The sequence below is a fragment of the Rhinoraja longicauda genome, chromosome 31 (genome assembly GCF_053455715.1).
Source record: "Rhinoraja longicauda isolate Sanriku21f chromosome 31, sRhiLon1.1, whole genome shotgun sequence".
Taxonomy (NCBI): Eukaryota; Metazoa; Chordata; class Chondrichthyes; order Rajiformes; family Arhynchobatidae; genus Rhinoraja; species Rhinoraja longicauda.
The window spans coordinates 15,559,935-15,584,401 of NC_135983.1; the positions used below are offsets into that span (position 1 = coordinate 15,559,935).

At 42.9% G+C, this 24,467-nt stretch overlaps 1 protein-coding gene across 3 annotated transcripts in view; it reads left to right on the forward strand.

The window, feature by feature from the left end:
- Window positions 1–24,467, forward strand: part of sh2d3ca (SH2 domain containing 3Ca) — a 125,989-nt gene that overhangs the window by 55,850 nt on the left and 45,672 nt on the right. For 2 of the 3 annotated variants that reach the window (XM_078425754.1, XM_078425755.1), the window contains one exon: window positions 8,128–8,167. In XM_078425754.1, the coding sequence (XP_078281880.1) occupies window positions 8,128–8,167 (40 nt within the window). Of the gene's footprint in view, window positions 1–8,127; window positions 8,168–16,727; window positions 16,826–24,467 lie in introns of those variants that run through there. The other variant, XM_078425759.1, reaches the window with a different exon arrangement.

A 24,467-nucleotide genomic window follows, 5' to 3' on the forward strand; every position in this document is an offset into this window, starting at 1 on the left:
ATCATTATGGAGAAGGTCAAATCTGGACCAAGGGTTGAGATTTTGGATTGGAGAAAGGCTAATTTTGAGGAGATGAGAAAGGATTTAAAAGGAGTGAAATGGACATTTTTGTTTTATGAAAAGGATATAATAGAGAAATGGAGGATATTTAAAGGTGAAATTTTGAGAGTACAGAGTCTTTATGTCCCTGTTCGGTGGAAAGGAAAGAATAATAATTTGAAAGAGCCGTGGTTTTCCAGGGAAATTGGACACTTGGTTCGGAAAAAAAGGGAGATATACAATAAATATAAGCGGCAGGGAGTAAATGAGGTTCTTGAGGAATATAAAGAATGTAAAAGGAATCTTAAGAAGGAAATTAGAAAAGCAAAAAAAAGATATGAGGCTGCTTTGGCAAGTAATGTAAAAGTAAACCCCAAGGGGTTCTACAGATATGTCAATAGCAAAAGGATAGTGAGGGATAAAATTGGTCCATTAGAGAGTCAGAGTGGACAGCTATGTGCTGAGCCGGAAGAAATGGGGGAGATATTAAACAATTTCTTTTCTTCGGTATTTACCGAGGAGAAGGATATTGAATTATGTGAGGTAAGCGAAACAAGTAGAGTAGTGATGGAAATTAGGAGGATTAAAGAAGAGGAGGTACGGACACTTTTGAAAAATATAAAAGTGGATAAGTCTCCAGGTCCTGATAGGATATTCCCTAGGACATTGACGGAAGTTAGTGCAGAAATAGCAGGGGCTATGACGGAAATATTTCAAACGTCATTAGAAACGGGGATGGTGCCGGAAGATTGGCGCATTGCGCATGTTTTGCCTTTGTTTAAAAAAGGTTCTAAAAGTAAACCTAGCAATTATAGACCTATTAGTTTGACGTCTGTGGTGGGAAAATTAATGGAAAAGATACTTAGGGAATATATATAATTATTTGGATAAACAAGGCCTGATTAGAAACAGTCAACATGGATTTGTGCCTGGAAGGTCATGTTTGACTAATCTTCTTGAATTTTTTGAAGAGGTTACCAGGGAAATTGATAAGGGCAAGGCTGTGGATGTTGTCTATATGGACTTCAGTAAGGCATTTGACAAGGTTCCACATGGAAGGTTGATTAAGAAGGTTAAATCGTTGGGTATTAATAGTGAGGTTGCAAGATGGATTCAACAATGGCTGAATGGGAGATACCAGAGGGTAACGGTTGACAATTGTATGTCAGGTTGGAGGCCAGTGTCTAGTGGAGTACCCCAAGGATCTGTGTTGGGTCCACTGTTGTTTGTCATTTACATTAATGATCTGGATGATGGTGTGGCAAATTGGATTAGTAAATATGCAGATGATACTAAGATAGGTGGTGTAGTTGATAGTGAGGTAGATTTTCAAAGTCTACAGAGAGACTTGGGCCTTTTGGAAGGGTGGGCTGAAAGATGGCAGATGGAGTTTAATGCTGATAAGTGTGAGGTGCTGCATTTTGGTAGGACAAATCAAAATAGGACGTACAGGGTAAATGGTAGGGAATTGAGGAATGCAGTGGAACAGAGGGATCTGGGAATAACTGTGCATTGTTCCCTGAAGGTGGAATCTCATGTGGATAGGGTGGTGAAGAAGGCGTTTGGTATGCTTGCCTTTATAAATCAGAGCATCGAGTATAGAAGTTGGGATGTAATGTTAAAATTGTACAGGGCATTGGTGAGGCCGAATCTGGAGTATGGTGTGCAGTTCTAGTCGCCAAATTATAGGAAGGATGTCGACAAAATGGAGAGGGTACAGAGGAGATTTACTAGAATGTTGCCTGGGTTTCAGCACTTAGGCTACAGAGAGAGGTTGAACAAGTTGGGTCTTTATTCTTTGGAGCGTAGAAGGTTGAGGGGGGACTTGATAGAGGTTTTTTAAATTTTGAGAGGGACGGACAGAGTTGACGTCGGTAGGCTTTTCCCTTTGAGAGTGGGGAAGATTCCAACTAGGGGACATAGCTTCAGAATTGAGGGACAAAAGTTTAGGGGTAACATGAGGGGGAACTTCTTTACTCAGAGGGTGGTGGCTGTATGGAATGGGCTTCCGGTGGAAGTGGTGGAGGCTGGCTCAATTTTATTATTTAAGAGTAAATTGGATAGGTATATGGATAGGAGGGGATTAGAGGGTTATGGTCTGAGTGCAGGTAGATGAGACTAGGTCAGGGAGAATGGTCGGCGTGGACTGGTAGGGCCGGACAGGCCTGTTTCCATGCTGTAGTTGTTATATGGTTATATGGTTATATGGAATGGTTTGAAGGGCTATGGGCCAAATGCAGGCTAATGGAATTAACCCAATATGCCAACTTGGTTGGCATGGGCAAGGTGGGCCAAAGGTCATGTCTCTGTGTGGTATAACTCTATGACTATGCCTGGTCCTGGCATAATGGTGACCTAAGGTTTAAGTACTAGTGTGGATGTCCATTGGCACGTTGTTATAGAATGGTTTCACACTGTCCACACTCACATTTGAGTTCTCACATGAAAACAGGCTGCACTTAGGTGAGGTATTGAAGTGCAATCAGCAACTTTGAACCAATGCTGAGGCTTAATGCCTTCAATGTAGGCGGGGAATAATGCTCCTCATTAAATTTTAAATTAAAAGATTACTGAAAGGAAAAAGAGTCACTGCAGTTAATTAATCACATCATTACACAGCCATATATTGGTGCACAGTTACCATGTTTGATATCATATTAATGTCTTGTCAATAGGCATTTTACTTCATGGTAATTGATTTTAATTTCTTCTTCAAATCTGCCCCCTCCCCTCTAAAAACAAAATATTATTGACAATGCCAAAGAGAAGCAGACACATTAACTTCCACTAATGCAGTTCACCGCATCAAAACATTTCGCACTGGAAAGTGATCCTGGTTGTTTGGTTGTCCTGACGTATTCTCAGTGGCTGGATTATAAGTATTCACTTTCTTATTATTGAATTCCACAGAGTTTGAGAGGTTTCCTACCTTACCTTCCACGTAAAGGAACATCTGGCTGCTGAAGTTAGATTTGTCTAGTCTCTAACCCCACTCCCCTCCTATCAAGTGACCACTTAACCTGGACTGAAAGTGCAATATTCTTGGTGTAGGAACAAGAGTAGACCATTCTGTACAACTGGGCCATGCAGGTACCAACGTGGCCACTTGTGTATGGTTTCATTTAAAATGTTCAACTAATTTATTTTAATGATTAAGGTTTCCAAATGCATTGCATCTTGTTTGTGTATAATTGGCAGAATATTACCTGGGGTTAATTTTGTAATTTGATTCCTATAATCATTAAAAAGGCTTTTTTCTTAGAGTGTAATGTCAACGTGCAAAGTAGTGAATCTAAAATTTAAATTAGATTTGAGAAAAGGGATGAAGGGGTTAAACTTCAGATTCAGGCCCATTGCAGATGGAAGGATATGTTCTGATTGCAAGTTCCTGAGTTTAAAAGGTGCTGCCGCTGTGAGTGTTACAGGAACAGACGTTCTTCCACCAGAATGTACTTGCTGTCCCAGTGAAGGAAGCCTTAACTCTGACCTCGCCCAATCTAGAGAGAGAGGACTTGCGTCAGTGTTAAGTGTTTTGTGCTTTCCAATGAATCTAATCTGGACCACATTTTGCATGCATGTTTAGTGACCTTCCCCACCTCCACAGCTGTGAGGAGATAGGGTCATACCATGTCACAAGTAAACATTTTTTTAGGACTTCTGAAATGGTCTCATGCATTTTTTTTCACTGAGGTAGTTTTGTGTGTTTCAGCCCCAGTGTTCTAAAATCACATTTTTATCCTGAAAAAACCTTGACAGTGAATGTGAAGAAATTATTGTTTCAATGAGGCTATCAACATTCATACCACAGGCCTGATACAGTTTGGGATTAACTTGAGACAACATTGAAACAGGCCATGTTGCCCAACTGGTCATTGTTGCTCTCCTCCCACCTTTCATCATTTCGTATTCCTATCATAATTCTTGTAGATTCATAGGGCTGCTAGGCCCAACTGTCCATGCCGACCATGATTAGGAGGCATGGCAGGGGGCATTCGTATTGTGCCTCTAAAGGTAAAATTCTTGGACTGGCGCAAGAGGGAGGCACAGTAGTGCAGCTGGTAGAGCCGCTGCCTCACAGTGCGTTTTATCCTGACCGTGGATACTGTCTGTGTGGAGTTTGCACGTTTTCCCTCTGACTGTGTGGGTTTCCTCCAGGCGCTCCGGTTTCCTCCCACATCCCAAAGAAATGCGGATCTGTAGGGTAATTGGCCTCTGTAAATTGCCCCTATTTTGTAGCGTGTGGATGAAACATAGAAACATAGAAAGTAGGTGCATGAGTAGGCCATTTGGCCCTTCGACCCAGCACTGCCATTCAATATCATTGATGATCATCCTGAATCAGTACCCCATTCCTGCTTTCTCCCCACATCCCTTGATTCCGAATGAGAAAGTGTGATAACATAGAACTAGTATGGAATGGGTGATCGATGGTTGGCATGGACTTGGTGGGCTGAGGAGCCCGTTTCAATGCGAGTTGGAATACAGGGCTAATCCCATTTGACTGCATTTGGCTCACCGCCCTCTAGACCCTTCGTATCCATATATCTGCCCAAATGTCTTTTAAATGCGTATTCCTTTCTCTTTTTTTTGTATCTCTAGACTAATGATATATTAAACTCTGTCAAAGTTATGAATTCTATGTGTTAACTACTCTCTGGTAGAGAGATTTCTCCTGAATTAGTGACTATTACATTTATGGCCTCTTGTTTAATTTCAAAATGAAAATGTTATTCTTGTGCTTACTTCTTCCAATCTTTTCATACTTGTCAGCTTTCTTTCAGTATCACCTGAGACTCTCTACAGCAGTGATTCTTAAACTGGTGAATGGTTCACCCAAGGGTGAATGAAATTATTTTGGGGTGAATGAAACTAGAGGGGTGAATTATAGACCAGTTAGTCTGACATCAGTGGTGGGGAAGATGCTGGAGTCAATTATAAAAGACGAAATTGCGGAGCATTTGGATCGCAGTAACAGGATCGTTCCGAGTCAGCATGGATTTACGAAGGGGAAATCGTGCTTGACTAATCTACTGGAATTTTTTGAGGATGTAACTAGGAAAATTGACAGGGGAGAGCTGGTGCATGTGGTGTACCTCGACTTTCAGAAAGCCTTCGACAAGGTCCCACATAGGAGATTGGTGGGCAAAATTAGAGCACATGGTATTGGAGGTAGGGTACTGACATGGAGAAAGTTGGTTGACAGACAGAAAGCAAAGGGTGGGGATAAATGGGTCCCTTTCAGAATGGCAGGCAGTGACTAGTGGGGTACTGCAAGGCTCGGTGTTGGGACCGCAGCTATTTACAATATACATCAATGACTTGGATGAAGGGATTAAAAGTACCATTAGCAAATTTGCCGATGATACAAAGCTAGGTGGCAGTGTGAACTGTGAGGAAGATGCTATGAGGTTGCAGGGTGACTTGTACAGGTTGTGTGAGTGGGCGGATGCATGGCAGATGCAGTTTAATGTGGAGAAGTGTGAGGTTATCCACTTTGGTGGTAAGAATAGGAAGGCAGATTATTATTTGAATGGTGTCAAGTTAGGAAAAGGGGACGTACAACGTGATCTGGGTGTCTTAGTGCATCAGTCACTGAAAGGAAGCATGCAGGTACAGCAGGCAGTGAAGAAAGCCAATGGAATGTTGGCCTTCATAACAAGAGGAGTTGAGTATAGGAGCAAAGAGGTCCTTCTGCAGTTGTACAGGGCCCTAGTGAGACCGCACCTGGAGTGTGCAGTTTTGGTCTCCAAATTTGAGGAAGGATATTCTTGCTATTGAGGGCGTGCAGCGTAGGTTTACTAGGTTAATTCCCGGAATGGCGGGACTGTCATATGTTGAAAGACTGGAGCGACTAGGTTTGTATACACTGGAATTTAGAAGGATGAGAGGGGATCTTATCGAAACGTATAAGATTATTAAGGGGTTGGACATGTTAGAGGCAGGAAACATGTTCCCAATGTTGGGGGAGTCCAGAACCAGGAGCCACAATTTAAGAATAAGAGGTAAGCCATTTAGAACAGAGATGAGGAAAAACTTTTTTAGTCAGAGAGTTGTGAATCTGTGGAATTCTCTGCCTCAGAGGGCAGTGGAGGCCAATTCTCTGAATACATTCAAGAAAGAGCTAGATAGAGCTCTTAAGGATAGCGGAGTCAGGGGGTATGGGGAGAAAGCAGGAACGGGGTACTGATTGAGAATGATCAGCCATGATCACATTGAATGGCGGTGCTGGCTCGAAGGGCCGAATGGCCTACTCCTGCACCTATTGTCTATTGTCTATTGTCTATTGACTTAATATATATAAATTTATGCACAAGGGAGAATAAGATGAAAATTACCATAAAACATAAGAAAATTTAGTCGAGGGTGAATAAAATTTTGTGATAAAGACTCAAGGGTGAATGACACTGAAATAGTTTAAGAGGCACTGCTCTACAAGACTGAAAGGTTCCTTTAAGATCTGGAATCCCCTTGACTTAAAGATGAGATGAATGATCAGGCCAGGAAGCTCAGTAGGAAATGGTTCTGTTCAAATGTCGGTTGCAGATTCCGTTCCCAGCTCAAGCTTTGAATAGCTGGAAGTTCAAATGTAACCCCAAGTGGACCAATAATAAGCAACCCTGCCTTTCCCTTTGGGTATACAAACCTAAAATGGGCAGGATCCTCATACTCATCTTTCCCGATTCATCAGTTTGCTGCGATAGCTGTTTCCCAGAAAAAATTACAAAGATTCAACAGTAAAAGCCAAGGTTTAAACACCCTCTGTCCAATCTCAGGAATCATTTGATTTTAATACGAGAAATTAAAATGAAAAGCTGAGGGGAAATGGCATGAAAAATCAAGGTGTAGGAATGAATCAAAGGTCAGTTGGGCTAGAGATGCATGGGTGGAGGAAGACAGCATCTCCTTGGAGTTCAGTGATTATGAAGTTGTGAAAATGAGCAATGGGAGAAGTCTCTATGATGAACCTTTATTCAACATTCTGTCAATGTAGAGAGAGGGAAGTTTGGATTTTAGTATGGACAAAATAGGAAAAGTACATGGACTGTATGTGAGTGATGTGAGTTGGTGCTATGTGAAGGGCTCTCTGCGAACTTGTCTAATTCAAATGCTGTGGGTGGGTATGAAGAGGAGAAACATTGAAGGTATTTATCTTCTCCCTCGAGTTTTTATTTTTCTGATGGTCTTCCCAGGGTAAGAAAGTAAATGGATGATTTGTTCACAAGGTACCTGCTCCCTACTGAGATGCTTTTGTAGAATCATAGAATTACACAAACTACAAAACTACATCCCTGCCACACTGCAAATGCTGGAATCTTGAGCAAAACAGAACCTGCTGGAGGAGTTCTGCAATAGACAATAGACAATAGGTGCAGGAGTAGGCCATTCAGCTCTTCGAGTCAGCACCACCATTCAATGTGATCATGGCTGATCATTCTCAATCAGTACCCTGTTCCTGCCTTCTCCCCATACCCCCTGACTCCGCTATCCTTAAGAGCTCTATCCAGCTCTCTCTTGAATGCATTCAGAGAATTGGCCTCCACTGCCTTCTGAGGCAGAAGGCAGATCAGGCAGCATCTGTCTAAGGAAATGGACACACAATGTTTCAGGTTGGGATTCTCCTTCTAAAGAAGGATCCTGATCCGGACAACGCCCCCTGTCCATTTCCTTCCACAGATGCTGCCTGACAGTGTTGCAGTGCTAATGTTTTAGGGGCCGGAGCTGTCACTGGTGCCGGAGCAACCGCTGTTAAATTCCCCACTGGTTAAAATTCCCCGCTGTTTATTTTGGCTTTTTTTCACAGACGTGCCGGAGCGGCACTCCGGTGAGCTCAGGCAACACTGCACCCCTGCCGCCTGATCCACTGTGTTTCACCAGTAGATTGGTTTTGGCAATGAAAATTTTGTATGTTTTAATGAAATATCCTGCTCTCCTTGAGAGATTATAGACGCAGTTTACTTAATCACGCCTCACTAGACAATTTCTCCCGATTCCAAGAATCAGTTTAATGAGCCATTGTAATGCTTGCCGTCTTCCTGATGCTAATTGTATATATAAAAAATAATTATTTTAATGTTTTTACCTCAACAGTAACCTACAGAACATGGATTCCAAGTCAGAATATGTCAAGGTAAGTCTCTCTCCTATTTATCTGAAAGGCAACTAATGTGCTCTAAGAGATGTGACTTGGTTACTATCTGGCCCTAATAATCTCGGAATAATCTCTCTGACCTCAATAACAGGATTTAGATTTCACTTTAGAAAAAACACTTCAATAGAATAGTCATTAAGCTGGAAAGTTAGAATGTTATGTTGATTTTCCCCTTTCCCTGCAAGGGACGGAGTCCCCAGAACAAAAGGTCTTTGGCTCCCATCCAATGAGTCTGTTGAGGTGAGACACCGCAACTGTGTTGAGCCAATTTGGTTCAATGGCAGAGGAGTAATGGGCTAGATATGGGGAAGGGGGAAGGGGGAATTTTAGATGAGTCATCTGCTCCTAACCATTAACCATGTTGGGAAGGTACTAGTTTTGGCTTGAGCTAAATACCCAATGCACAAACGAGCCTTGAACACTGACCTTCAAGCCTGGGGATAACTACACTGGAGAGAAAATGGAGAACGGTTACTTGGCGTGAATCTGTCTGAATAACTTTCAGGAGGAAAAATAAATCAGCTGAAAACCTTTATAAAATTGCTTAGAATTAGGTTTGTATTGATTCCAAAGAGTGCCAGGCTTTTCAACAGCATTGCCAGGCACTACAAATATTCATTGATTTTATTGTGTGTGTGCTGAGAAGCCTCTCAGTCCTAATCCAGTGGCTCCACAAGGAATGGCTGCCACAGTTAGAAAGTTCATTTACACTTGGAAAGACACAAAATGCTGGAGTAACTCAGTGGGGTCAGACAGCATCCCTGGACAACATGGATAGGTGACGTTCCAGGTCGGAACCCTTCTTCAGACTGGGGGGTGTTGGTGGGGGGAGGTTGTTAGTTGACAGATATTGCTGAGAAAAGACACATGGCTGTAGTAGTGAGTCCGGGTCACGCTACTTTTTTTTTACAAAATCCGACATCGATTTCCAAAATGATCTACACAATAAACCAATTTTATTTCTGTGATGTGCTGCTCAATAACATGACGTTGGTGATCTAGGTGATGGTGATTAATTTTAACAGGGTTATCTGAGTTTGAATGTTGATGCGTTGTTCAGAAAGACAAAATGCCGAAGAACTCTTGATAGTTTTTTTTTGTTAAAGGGAAATAATCAATTTTGATGAGCATTAACTGACGTAAATTCAGGTCTGAATTGAATCTAGAGCGAAAATGGAAAATTTCAAGCTCTACTTATAGATGATGGCAGAAGGATTATATTTATTACATTTAATGTAGCATTTATTGTACTGTACTTGTTTTTACCATCGCACTCAAAAAAATAATATGAGTTGGTGTGAAATGAGAATTGAGAGAGTAAATAAAAGAATACAGAACAAGAAAGGAACTGGTACAAGAGGTGAGAAATGTGTACCACCTACACACACGCAGACACACTAGGTTCTAGCCAAGGAAAAGTAAGCAATAGAAAGATATGATGGTTGACTATAATTATATTAACATCCAACATTGACATCCACCCACCACAATCTGTTTAGGTTTATGTTGGTGCAGCACCCACTAATACTTTGAAGGGAAAGTTGTTCCAAACTATAAAATTGCAAATATCTGTATACTGCTGTAGAATTATCTGCCCTATGTTCTGAGTTGGGCAAAAGCAATCTGTAAATTTCATCTGGCTTGTAACATTGCCAGCAGTTACACCACAAGAATGTCAACATCGTGTCTCTTTTCGCGTGTTGATGTCATGATGGTGAATGACGGCAAGTAAACAATCTTGGCGGACGGCTCTCTTTTGTAATTGAGCTACACATGTGTGCATGCAAAGAGTCTTAACTGTCTGTCAAGTGAGCAATGTGGTTCTAATGTTAACAGAATGCGTCAGAGTGAGATGTTTGGACAGGTACATGGATAGGAAATGTTCACGGGGATATGGACCAGGCACGGACAAATGGGATTAGCTAAGATGGGACCTGTTGGTCGACATGGACAAGTTGGGCCTGTTTCTGCATTGTATGACTTTAATATTCCCGTTCTGCAGCTGTCCCCATCTTAAGATCATTGGGTGATATAGAAAAACTGTGTATGTGCTTTGAGCTATCCATTTAATACCACCCCTCTGCTTTATAGACAATAGACAATAGGTGCAGGAGGAGGCCATTCGGCCCTTCGAGCCAACACCGCCATTCAATGTGATCATGGCTGATCATTCTCAATCACTACCCCGTTCCTGCCTTCTCCCCATACCCCCTGACTCCGCTATCATTTTTTCAACTTCAAGTAATTATTTAATTTTATTTCGAATATATTACTTTTGAATCCACTTTCACCGCCCAATCAGCCAGTGACCTATAGATTAGCAATTTTTAATTCCATGTTCTCTGTATAATGGCCCTTCTTCCACTGGAAAACAGTTTACTTTCTCTGGCAAAATACATAATGATGTCTGGCCCCCTCAATCAAACCTCCTGTTAATCATCTTGGCTCTTAGAAGGTGGCAGCGTCGTCCATCGCTCTGATCGCTGGCATCATTCTTGAAATCTCTTCTGCACTTTTCCAGAGGCGCTGTTAAAAGCAGTGTCCCAAATAATACTCTGGAGGCCTAACAAAACTTTTATGAAAGTTTAGCACAACATGATATATTTTCTTCAAGTGCAAACTTTCATGTAGAATATAAACGGTCATAATGCTACAAAAGATTCTATTTCCAGTTGTGTTTTTAGATTTTGTTATCATACATACAGTTTGGTTTAAGGTTGAGCTCATCAAAGCATTGCCTGGGGTTGCTGAAGCTCTGGTATTCCCTCCCTGTTCCTCCATGGAGCACCTTTCAATTCTCCTGTAAGATTATCTACCTTTTTTACTTTACTTTTGGCTATCTGTATAGTTATAAATTAAAGGGGTGATAATTTAACACTGAGATGAGTCAGGACAACCAGCTAGTAGTGAATTTCTGGATTTTTTGACCTAAATGGTTTTGGGAGTCAGATGTTTTATGGTATATAAAGTGGAGGTAGATACATTTTTGAAAGATGAGAGAATTCAGAGAACTGGCGCAGAAGAGAAGCCTAGGGCTGATCAGCCTCTAGCAGGACTGGATGGCTGAGTTGCCTATTCCTGCTACCATTTTTGTATGTTCTTGCATTGTAAGCATAGGGCATCACATGTCTCTGTGCTCAGTTCCCTGCTCTGATGATTCTATACCCATGACTGTGTAGCTGGACGTTCCAACTCCTTTCAACACATTACTGGAAACGATTTAGCGTACAGGGAGATTGATCGTCTGATTGAAGGGTGCCATAACAACAACCTTGCTCTCAACGTCAGTAAGACCAAGGAGCTAAGTGTTGACATCAGAAGAGGAAGGCTGAGAATCCACTAACCTGTCGTTGATGGGTTAGTGATGGAGAGAGTCAAAAACTTCCAGTTCCTGAGAGTAGGTATATCTGAAGATCTGTCCTGGAACAAGCACATTGATGCAATCATAACGAAAGCCGATCAATACCTCTATTTCCATGGAAGATTGGGGAGATTTGGTATGTTAATCAATACTCTCTTGAACTTCCACACGTGTATAGTAGAGAACATATTTGTTGATTGCACATTAATCAATTGCATCTGGTTGGTTCTGCAACTCTGCCCTGGAGTGAAGGTTACAAAACGTGGTGGGCGCTGTCTGGGCCATCACGGGTACTGATCTCCCCACCATCGAAGAGGTTTATCGAAGGTGCCACTTCAAAAAGGCAGCCAGCATCATCAAGGACTCTCACCATCCTGGCCACGCTCCCATTTCACTCCTGCCATCAGGAAGAATGTATAAGAGTCTGAAAACTGTGACTTCCAGGTTCAGGAACAGCTTCTTTCCAGCAACAATCAGGCTCTTGAAGGCTACAAACACCAACTAATCTATGAACTGTCTTGATTGCACTAGGGGCTTAGAGCTTTTGTTTTTGCAATAATATTTTAATTTATTTGAACTTTCTTTTGTTTATTGCGTTATCTATGGCTGAGTTTAAGTATAGTTTGGGCTCAGAGGTTGTTTGGAAGAGGATGAAGTTCCATGACAGGGAATCTTAACTTTAACAATAAAGAGGTTGCAGGGAATCTCATCAAGAAAATTATAATTCAAATGTCTTAATACGAACAGGTTGAACATGCAGAGTGGAGAGGCTTTGTTTTTGCCCCTTTGGAAGACATGAGAAGGAAGTTGATGAATGTGGCATAAATAGACCGGAAATGACAAGAAAATTATGACTTTTAAAAGACATTTGTACAGATATATGAATAGGAAGTGCTTAGAAGGATATGAGCCACTTGCAGGAAATGGGCCTAGCTCAATATGCCAACTTGGTCGACATGGACAAGGTTGGCCGAAGGGCCAGATTCCAAACTATACAGCCCTACAACTATAAATCTAGTGATGAAGTGAGGATTAATGGGTTCCCCTGATTTGAGAGGGCTATAGATAGAATCAGTTTAAGTATTGCTGAATCACTGGAACAAATGCAATAGACCAGCCTTGGTTTCGACTCAGTCCAAACTGTGAACAAGTGGGAGCTTTGTGCTTGATGTTTTCGATCTGTTGGCACCACTTTGCTGTTCCTTTATTTCTTCTCTTCATTCCAAGAATTAAGCTGTAAGGAGGAGGGTGTGGGGAGGTTTTATTCCCTCCTTTGCAATGGAAAGAATGGCAGAGGAAGAGAGAAGAGGCTTTGGTAAGTTTTGCAGCAAGGGAAGCATGAAGGGTCTGAATGAACTCTACGCACAGTCAGTGATTGTTAGCACTGTCACTTTTTTGCTGTCAACTGTGAGGGAATGTAGTGATCTGATGCCAATGTAAAAGACTTTTGCTTAAAAGGACAGGATCACTGTTAGTCCACAGTGAAACCTGGCCAAACAAAAAGTTTACAGTCAGTTTCCAAATTCAAGCCAGCTTGGTACAAAGCACAGAGGTGCTGTGCTGTAATGCCTGATGTATTGTTTAGAGGCTCCTTATTATGAAGAAAACTTCATTACATTTTTTTAAATGAAACTGGAGAATCTATTTCAAGGTTACACTAAGATGTCTTAAATCAATCCAGACATTCAATGCAGCAGAAACTACTCCAAGGTAACATTCAAAGAATGGACATCACAACCTCAATACACCCATAATGGGTAAAGGAAGGCAAAATATTGAAATCAACCAGTATATCATTTTTTAATCATGCGCTAATGATTTACTATAGTAAGGGCATACACTGTATGGGCATTGGCTGAAGAGACGATTGAGCTTTGATGCCAGTTAAATAATCCATCAATAGTCAACATTTCAGAGTGAATGTGCAGGTACAACATCTAACAGCTTCCTGTGTTATATAACAACCCGGTCGGTCCATTGCACAGATATTGGTGCCTCTCTGCACAAAATATTAGTAGAAGCAGTGACCAAGATTATGGTCAGAGTTAAGCTTTAAGCAGCATCTTCAAGCATAACAGGGGAGGTTTTATCAAGGGAATTGCGAGTCCAGGAACTCAAACAGCTGAAGGCACCGCTGCCAATGGTGGAGTGAAGGAAACGGGCAACTTTCCTGTCTTTAAAAAAAACAGCTGCTTGGCTGAATCAGTGAAGAGCACTCAGTTATTGGGGCATGCAATCCTAACCAGAACTGGAATCTTGGTAGAATGGAGAACATAAGAACACAAGAACCAAAAAAGCAAGATTCAGTGTTTGTGCTGACTGAAATAAAGGTGGGAAGATGATTAGTAACTTCTGTAAATATTTATCTTGGCTTCCTGCTTTGGTAATGGATCCAAGTCAATTTGGCATCTCCTCAACTTCTCTCAGCAAACTTTATGAGCAATATACTAAGTGGATCTAATGAAGTGAGCAGACTTGAAAAAGACCTTTGTGCTTTCCCCTCTCCCAATCTTGTTGAATTTTGCCCCCTACATGTAAATGCAGGTAACATTTCGGATCAAGTCTGAGGGATGCTGAGGAAGAGAGGAGTCATTGCCAACCATGGAGGTTCATTAAAAAGCCCCACATTTTCAAACTACTTATATGGAGAAACATTTGTAGTCATGTCTGTTTCAAACAGCAGGAGAAGATTTGCTTTGGTTCCTATGTGCAATGTGCATAGATACAGTCTCCTGATAAGGTTCTGAATAATTGAAGCGGGGTTTCATCACACCCATATCAATACATCCAAGCCTCACAACTTACATACACCGATTAGCCAAAACATTATGACCACTGACAAGCGAAGTGAATAACATTGCTTATCTTGTTACAATGGCACCTGTCAAGGGGTGGGATATATTAGGCAGCAGGTGAACAGTCAGTTCTTGAAGTTGATGTGTTGGATGCAGCAGAAATGGGCAGGAGTAAAGACCTGAGCGACTTTGACAAGAGCCAAATTGTTATGGCCAGACGACTGGGTCAGAGCATCTCTGAAACGGCAAGGCTTGTGGGGTGCTCCTGGTCAGCAGTGGTGTGTACCTACCGACAGTGGTCCGAGGAGGGACAAACCACAAACCGGCGACAAGGTGTTGGGCGCCCAAGGTTCATCGATGCGCGAGGGCAATGAAGGCTATCCCGTCTGGTGATGAAACAGGGGAGAGCCTGAAGAAGGATCCTGACCTGAAACATCACCTGTCCATCTCCTCCCCAGATGCTGCCTGTCCCTCTGCGTTCCAGTTTTGCTGAAAAAAAGTCCATGGCACAACCTCCACAGGGGATTAACCAGTGGAAATCTTTTAGGTGTTAATTAATTAATGGTGTAAGAAGGAACTGCAGATGATGGTTTATAACGAAGATAGAGACAAAAAGGCTGGAGTAACTCAGCGGGCAGGCAGCATCTTCTGGAGAGAAGGCGTTTTGGGTCGAGACCCTTCTTCAGTTTGAAGAAGGGTATCGACCCGAAACGCCACCCATTCCTTCTCTCCAGAGATGCTGCCTGTCCCGCTGAGTTACTCCAGCTTTTTGTGTCTAATTAATTAACCTTGATTGATATGTGTGTGCGTTTTACCGGGGTTGTCCCCAGTCAGCTTTGCAGCCCATGGACCGAGACATAGGAGGAAAGGGCACTTAATATATGTGGTAAGCCAAAGCCAGGGCAAGCCAGGGTGAGCCTGCAGAGCAGCACCAGTTATATCCTGACAACCCTGACAATTCCTGACCACCTCACTTTCTCCCCTCACTTGGCCGTCTTTATTAAAACGATCAGCTTCTAACATCTTTCTCTTTTGCTAAAAGGCTTTCATCAGTGCAGCTGCAAGTGGAAATTGATTTTAATTTGAGACTGCCTAAATTACAAGGGAGAGCTGAGTCCACAGAGGAACATAAAATAACGTGCAATGAGAAGCTCGATCTGGTCAATGCAGATGGGGTGCAGGTGCCCTGCAAAACGGTTGCTGAGTGTATGTCTGTAGAGGGGGGAAGGGATGAAGGGGGGAGGGGGGGCAGCTGTGGGAAACCACATTTGGTTTAATTGCCTTTTAAACCAGTGGATTCTGCCGAGTGTAATTATTTTTTTCGTTCCTGATGCAGGATCTCCATCTTTGTCATACCTTTGCCCCAACTTGTCCATGCTGACCAAGATGCCCCATTTAAGCTAGTCCCATTTGCCTGCATTTGTCCCATATCCTTCTAAACCTTTCCATGTATCGTCCAAAGTCCTGGTAACAATTTGTTTCTGGTTAGAGCATTTACTGTATGTTCAGTTTCAAAAGATGGGTAGATTGGATTAGCCCCAGGGGAGTATGAAGAAAAATGGCAGTATGTTCAATGGTACGTGTTTCATTCACTTTGTGGCGTACCCACATAGACCATGGCTTCATTCCTTGGTCAAGCCTGAATAATTCATGCCCCCAGGCAAGGACAGTCTTGAGCTTGGCTGTGATTACTGAACTACTGGCCACTGCTTTGGAGAAAACTGAATGGAGGCCACATAAGTTAAGTGTGAGAAAGTTGGTCAACCTGTTGGAGAAAATAAATAAACAACGTCCTGTTTAAACATTGGTAGTCCTAATGCATGATACTGATTTCAAGTGTCAAAAGATGCCAGGTTCTGCCTAACAATTCAAGCTTGTCATGGGTCCAAGTGGATTATTTTGTTCTCTTTATGCCTCGATACCTCCCGCTGAGGCCCATTCACATTTGTACAATCTCCCAGCTGGTGAGATGGGTTGACTGTGCCAGAGTTAATGTGTTTCCAAAATCCAGTATTGGAGGGACCTGAAGGGCGAGTTTTCCTCCGCGTTTGCTACTCTTTTATTGGGAAATATTGGGAATTTCCTGGACCTCCTGACTCCCCCAATGGTGGCAGACACTGTGTGAATGAGGCTGGGTGGTCTTTGATACCTGCTCACCTGTCATGTCTTGGCCTAAACTGTGTGTTGAGTTGGATAGGGCAGCGGAAAAATCAAGCTGGAATTAAGATGTGTGGGGGGAAAGAGGGAGTGGGAGGAAGGAGGGAGGCAGCAAAGATTGTGAAGGAGGCTGAGTGATCTCTGATGCCATCTGGTGGACAGCAAGAAGGGGACAGATTGAAATTTCACTCTCCCAGCACATTCAGCAGCATTAAGTAAGGGTTAACAAACAGATAAAAATTGCATGTGAGCAAAAAATCGACTTCAACTATGCCGTCGAACCATATCTACAGATCTATAACGGCAGCTGGCACAAAGGAGCAGGTGAGTAGGCATCAATATCAGCCTTGAGGTAAGGCACAATGATTGAACTTTCAAAAAAACAACAAATGACAGGATCACCACTGCATCAATTCGAGACAGACCATCCAAGTGCACTCACAAAGACATGTATTTCCCCATTTATTGGGGCAGGAACCGTTTTTTTCCCAACAAAAAATGCATTTTCACCAATCCCTGCAGATGTTGTCACAAATCCATTCAGAGCAGGTGCTAATTTAACAACAACAAAAAAACATGCATTGCAATAGTGTCGCTATTTCCCAGATCAGGTATGTCAATAGTGAGAAATGAATTAGCCCTGTGGGCTAATTAGTATTACACACACAATCAGAAAGCGGCCAGGAAGCAGATTGTCTCAGTAAATGAGGCTTGTAGAGCACAGATGTGCAGGCTCCATTTCCTCATCTGTCCAAGTGGAAGTACTTGTTGATGCAGTGGATTAGGCACAGGCCCACAAGCCTGGATCATGCATCTGAATCCAGCCCAGAGAAAAGGATGTGACTCTTGTATATGTCGAGTGGGGATCATTGGCTGTTCCCAGCCCAGCCCTTGTTGTGCACAGGCACTCAGTACAAAGTTGCAATAACTGACAACACAACTTAGGGCACAGGGATGATGGCTGTTGTGTGAAATCAAAAACATTGCTCTAATACCTTATGTTTATAAATCAACAGCTTTGATCTAAACCTCACTGAACCTGTGGCGTTCTTGTTTATTTTAGACAAAATTAGTTGTGCACAATTTGTTTCGCAGTCTGCTAGTGCAGTCTTTACAGATTCACACCCTCCACTGATGCTTAATCCTAAATTCATAGAAAGGTAGAAACATACAGATCAGAAACAGGGCCTTCAGCCCATCATGTCCCTCCCACCACTTACCTACACTGATCCCATTTACCAGCACATGGTTTGTGGCCTTCTGTGGCCGGGTGATTCCAGTGCTTGTCCACATAGTTTGTAAATGTTGTGGGAGTATCCATCTTTGACATCCCTTCAGGTGTTTTGATCCAGATTTCATCTATCCTCTGAGTGAGAGAGTTTTTCCCCAATCCCCCCCCCCCCCCCCCCTCAAACCTCTTACTCCTTACTCTAAACCTATGCTTTTCAGTTTTAGGCATTTCAGCTGTGGGGAAACGTTTCCCACCTGTGCTGTCAGAAATCTGTATACAAAAATCAGAGTGTCACATTGAAAAAAAACAAGTTGGACCAACTGGGTCCATTGCAGAGCGGAGGGATGTAACTGGTGGAGTACACCAGAGATCTGTTCTTGGCCCTCAATTGTTTACTATTTACATTAAAGACTGGTAGATAGAATAAAATGTAAGGTTTCAAAGTTTGTAGATGATACGAAAATAGTGGTAGGGTATGTTGTGATGAAGATATTGTGATTCTGCCATGGGATCCAGATAGATTAATTAGATAAAAATCTGGTCAATAGATGTTAATGTAGGGAAGCTTGAGGCAGTGCACTTTGAAATGAACCAATATATTTAGGGTAAGGGCCTGATGTGGGCAAATTGAACTGGTGCAGATGTGCATGCTATAAGGCCATCATTCATGTGGTTGAATTTTCTGTGCTGTTCAATGCTGACTCTCTGAATCTTCCCTGAGTCACACACCATCTGCTGCACAGGAACTAATTGGAGAAAGGAGAGAAATCCTTTCATTTTTGAGCACAAATCTGAGATAAGTGGGAATCAAAAATAAAAGCGAGGGCCTTGTGAAAACAATTCTCTCATTCCATTAAAAATCAGAAAAGGATGCACTTTCCCATCTGTGGTGTGACTTCTCTATTAGTTCATCTGCCTTATTGTAATCCTGCTAATTTATCGTATCAGAAACCTAAGACAGCATCAGTTTTACAGGCACAAGTCACTGCAGAGCAGGAATCTTGAGCAATAATCAAAAGTGCCGGAGGAACTCAGTGGGCCAGGCAACATCGGTGGAGGAAAATAAACAGTGGACTCTTCTTCAGAGCTGAAGCATTGATTCTCCATTTCCTCCACAGATGCTGCCAGGCTTGCTGCATTGTTGCACAGCATTTGGTTTTGGTTTAGTGCTCCTAAATTGAACATGGCGCCTTGAACACCAAATGCTGTTCAAAATTGCACAGAGAATACAATAATAAGTCAGGACTGCAGGGAGGATGAATGCATAGGGATAGGAACCCATGACATGTTCCTTTCTCCTAGTCTGCACATAGCTAGTGTTTAAATTCAATTATTTAAATCCTTTTCAACACAGAACAGTCTGCTCATCTATTTTCTAATGCATTTCTGTCAAAGGAGGACCTCAGTCATCCAATTGAACAGAGGGAATTTATTTTCTGGCCTTGGCTTCATTAGGCTTTTGGGTTTTGTGGAGAGAGAATTTGCTGAACAAACTGAATAGAAAAAGGACAGAATTTTATTTTGCTAACCTTGACATATTTTGCCAGCGCATTGTTTGTACATCCGTGGTGCGGAGAAGCATTAACGCAATTCACAACTTCAACCTGCCGAACCATCTTCCTGTGTGAACGTCAGCAGAGTGGGCAGCATTCTGACCTCTGAGACAGATAATTGTGGGTTTATATCTAGTGCCAGTTATTTTGGGGCAGTTTCTTCCCAGCTGAATCAGACAACTGAATCATCCTACCACACAACCAGAGAACAATCCTGAACTGCTATCAACCTCATTGGTGACCCTCAGACTATCCTTGTTTGGGCTTTGCTGGCTTTACCTTGCACTAAACATTATTCCCTTATCATGCATCTCTACACTGTAAAAGGCTCGATTGTAATCACGTATAGTCTTTCCGCTGAATGGATAGCACGCAACAAAAGCTTTTCACTGTACCTCGGTACAGGTGACAAGAAACAATAAACTTGGGTGAATGTTCTAATCTTGTGCAAGTTGATGGTGCGGTAATTTGGGTGGGTCCAGAGGTGAATTAAAATTAAAATGTGACTGCTTTTCTCAAGGATTATTACACATAGATACTTTACACATACTTGTGATGTATAATTACTGGTCGGTAGTCTACCCCGCTCCCTTACTCACCTCTTAGCTGCATTCCAGCCCTTCTTAATCCTATAAAAGATCAAGGGATTTCCCCCATGTCCTAGAAAAACCTTTCCACCATGAATATCACTAAAGCATATTATCTACACAGAGCAAGCCTGGCAATCACTAACAACCACTTAATATGCTTTTGTGATATGAGTGGTGGAAAGGTCCTGGCCAGATCTTCTTCAGTGTCATGGGATCTTTTAGCTCCAGTCGGTGTAGGCTGGGGTTGTGAGGAAAGGGTAAGGGGATGAGTGTGGTTGCAGTGGCATGGCCCACTGCCTGGCAATCATTAAGCACAAGTGATTTAACAGTACATTGTGGAGTTACTCGTATTGGATTTAAAGGGGCAATGGGCAAAGTTGAACTGGTCTAGGTGGAATTGATCATGGGGGCACTGCACATTCTTCCCACACCACTATTGATTGTGGGATTGCAATAATGAATAAGCCCACATAAGTTTAACTGTCTACTCTCAGTCCAGCACAATATTTGAACAAAGACACAGAGGGTGGTGCAGAGGAAAATTTGAATATTCAGGGACAATTAAATGGATCTTCATCAAAAACATTAATATACACTTACTCTCTTAACGCCAGTTCCTCAATCTCTTCACACATAACTTTATTGGTTGAGGGGACAGGAGGTCTAATCCAACCACTGCCGTTCTCCATGAAATTCGGTGATTTTTCTTTAATGAAAAATTAATTGAGATCAACTTCCCTATGATTCTTAGGAAAGGATTTGTTTGTAGAACAGAACAATGAAGCAATCACAGGACTGCACTTCACAACCGAATCATAGAACAAGTCAGGGGTCAGAGTATCCATGACTAGACAATGATGTATGGGTTTATCCCACCGAGGGACTGTTCAGTTTCAAACCGTGAAATGGTTAATGTCTTTCCAATCAATTCAATATGTTGAACAACGAGCACCATCCACTGGCATGTCAATGATGGATCACTTTGCATTCCAAAACCACACAATCAGCTACCCTGTGAAAGGCTTAGCCGGTGAAAGAGTGACCAACACATCCCCACAGACCCGAAGCAGAGTCCGTCTGATCTTCAAGTCTGTATTGAGGAAGTTAGAGGTGTAAAGTGGCATGGAAACAGGACCTTAGGCTCACTGAGTCTGCACCTGCCGTCAACTACCCACTTACATAAATCCTACAATAACCCTATTTTATTCTTACCACATTCTCAACAATCCCTCCGAGATCCTACCCCTCACCCGCACACTAGGGACGTTTACACCAGCCAGTTAACCGACTAATGTCGCCATCTTTGGAATGTGGGAGGAAACTGGAGTATGCAGAGGAAACCTACAGAGTCACAGGCAGAATGTGCAAACTCTGCACAGAGGCTGAGAGTGAAGCTGGGTCACTGGTACTGTGGCACCGGTAGCATTTGGCTCTATTAGCTGCACCACTCTGCTGCCTCAAATTAGGTTGAATAGTAATTGGGGCCAGCAATTCTGAGTATGGTTATGGACCTTCTTTAATCATTCCTGGATCATCTCCAGGAAAGAAGAATGAATGTCTTGGCCTTTGCTGCCAGTAACCCCAAAAGAAAAATCATTGTGGCATTATTTTAAATGTGTGTTTTGTTCAGTTTCTTTTAAGAGTTCTTTGTAAACCATGACAATTACAGGCAGTGAAAGGAAAACAAAGATCACTTGGAGTCGAGAGTTTCTGTGTTGAACAAGTGGAAATGCCAAGTTTCCCCTCACCTGCACAAAGTAGAAAGGAAAGGGTTGGGCAAAAACTTGTCTTGATTCTGAAAAAAAGATGAACACTAGCAGGCACAGAATAATCCAAGCCTTTGTCCTGGTGGAGGTTCATGATGAAAAGATTAGCAGCTGGCTAAAGAAATCTCAGGAATTGTTAATCTGTTCATTTCCTCTTATTGTAGACTTTCAGTATTTTGTAGTCACTTTTTTTTACCCAGCCTGCTCTACATGTGATCCAGTAGTATTTCAATGTTGTATAACAGTATAACAGAGCTTTATTTGTCGTTCGGTACCGAAGTACCGAACGAAACTACATAGCAGTCATAGAAAAAAAAAAAAAAAAAAAGAACACAAGACACATGACCTCAACACAAACGTCCATCACAGTGACTCCAAACACCCCCTCACTGTGATGGAGGCAACAAAACTTCCACTCTCTTCCCCACGCCCACGGACAGACAGCTCGTCCCCGACCGACCCGCACAGTCCCCGCACCGGGCGCTGAAACGTCTCGCGGCCGAACCGGGCGATGAAAGGCCCGCGACCAAGCCTTGCGCAGCTAAGTCCCGTGGTCGAGCCGCACCGGGCGATGTCAAGTCCGCAGCCGAGCCGCACCAGCGATGAAAAGCCCCGCAGCCGAGCTGCACCGGGCGATGTTAAGCCCCGCGGCCGAGCCGCACCGGGCGATGTTAAGTCCTGCAGCCGAGCCGCACCAGCGGTGAAAAGTCCCGCAGCCGAGCTGCACCGGGCGATGTTAAGCCCCGCAGCCGAGCTGCACCGGGCACTGTTAAGTCCAGCGGCCAAGCCGCACCAGGATGTAAAGTCCAGCGGCCAAGCCGCACCGGGATGTAAAGTCCAGTGGCCAAGCCGCACCGGGTGATGTAAAGTCCAGCGGCCGAGCCGCAGCGGGCGTTGTTAGGCCCCGCAGCCGAGCCGCACCCCGCGCCATGAGGAAGAGAAAAGTCCCCCCCCCCCACACCCACCCACCCACACCACCACCCCCTCCCACACATACACAACCAAAAACAATATATAAAAACCATCCCAACACCGACACACAACAAAAAAAGGGAAAAAAAAGACGGACAGACTGCTAGTCAGCCGCTGCCGTTAGGCGCCGCCACGTGAGTAAAAGACAAACTGCTGGAATTCAGCAGGTCAGGCAGTCTGTGGAGGGAATGCATAGATGACATTTCGGGCTGAGACCCTTCTTCAGACTGAAATATTGGATGTCCATTTTCCTCGACAGATGCTGCTGAACACCTCCAGCAGTTTACTGTTTGTTCACTCTTACGTTTTGATTTTTAAACTGCTGCACCACTTTCCCAGACTGAAGAGGAGATGGTGATGAAAAGCAAGCCTTATTACAATGAGTCAGAACATAGCATCTTCAAACGTTTGAGGATTTCCATGCCAATGGCTGAGGTCGCCTCCACCACTCCTAGTTTACCGTTGCAGATCAAACATCATTCAATGATATTATTGACAAGTATTGCATTGAAGGAAAAAAACTGCAGATGCTGGTTTCAATCTGATTGAAGAAAGGTCTCGACCCGAAAGTCACCCATTCCTTCTCTCCCGAGATGCTGCCTGACCCGCTGAGTTACTCCAGCATTTTGTGTCTACCATTGCATTGAAGGAGTTATAGATGTAAATTCAAAATCCAATTAAGAAAGCAAAAAATAATATGACCAAGGGATTTGTGAGCTGGATAAAAGGAATTTATAGTCCAGTCTATATTTTGGGATTGGGTCAAGTGCTTGGCTTATGCTTTGTCCCATTTTCTGATCAACTTACATTACCGGCGAAAATTGGTGGGGAAGAGACAAACCCCAAAATGTAGAAAATATCATAACCTCATACAGAGGTGCACATTGGGCATCCGACGAAAGGTTTCCCCTTTCTTACAATGGGTGGTGAATATCTGGAATTCTTTACCCCATGAGGATTGTGGAGGCTGGATCATTGGGGGTGCGTAAAGAGGAGGAGATAATTTTTGAAAAATGAGGGAATTGAGGGCTATAAGGAATTGGCACAGAAGAGGAGATGGGATCTGGGGCAGATCAACCATGATTATATGGAATGACCGAGCAGGCTTGAGAGGCCAAGTGGTCTATTCCTACGTCAGTTTTCTAATGTACTCTGTCTCTTTGCTTGTTTTGTGTAAAAGTGAAACCTCACCTCCTACCTGATGGATGCATCATGTCATTTTAAATATATATTTGCACACTCATTTCTGCCTGTCCGAGGACTTTTAAGATTTCAGTCAAGTTCTGTAGACCAGGCCAAGTTAAGTTTCACTGAGGGAATCACTTGGGATACTTTCAAGGCACAAATGTAAATGGCAAGTATATGATGTGTAATCTCTATATAATAACACACTAAGTTATCATACTAGTAAGAATATCAATGCATGATTTTCCAAGAGAAAATTGGTTCCAAAAGCATAAGGTTTAGATTTTCAGAAAGTAAAGGAAAGAAGTAAGGCTTTTGATAGGCCCCTCATGGTAGCTGATCCAGAAGATTCACAATGATTGTGAAGATTTGGAACTGGCCTCATTCATAGAAGACAGAGGGTTGTGGCAGAAGGTAGGTATTCTGGCTGGAGGTCTGTGACCAGTGAAGTTCTGCAAGGACCTCAGCTGTTTGTGATATATACAAATGACCATGGACTTGGAAGATGGGTCCTGACCCGAAACGTCACCCATTCCATCTCTCCCGAGATGCTGCCTGACCCGCTGAGTTACTCCAGCATTTTGTGTCTCCCTTGGACACGGAGATTTGGTTGGTGAGTACGTTTGCTGGTGATGCAAAGATTGGAGGAGTTGCAGACAGAGGAAGGCT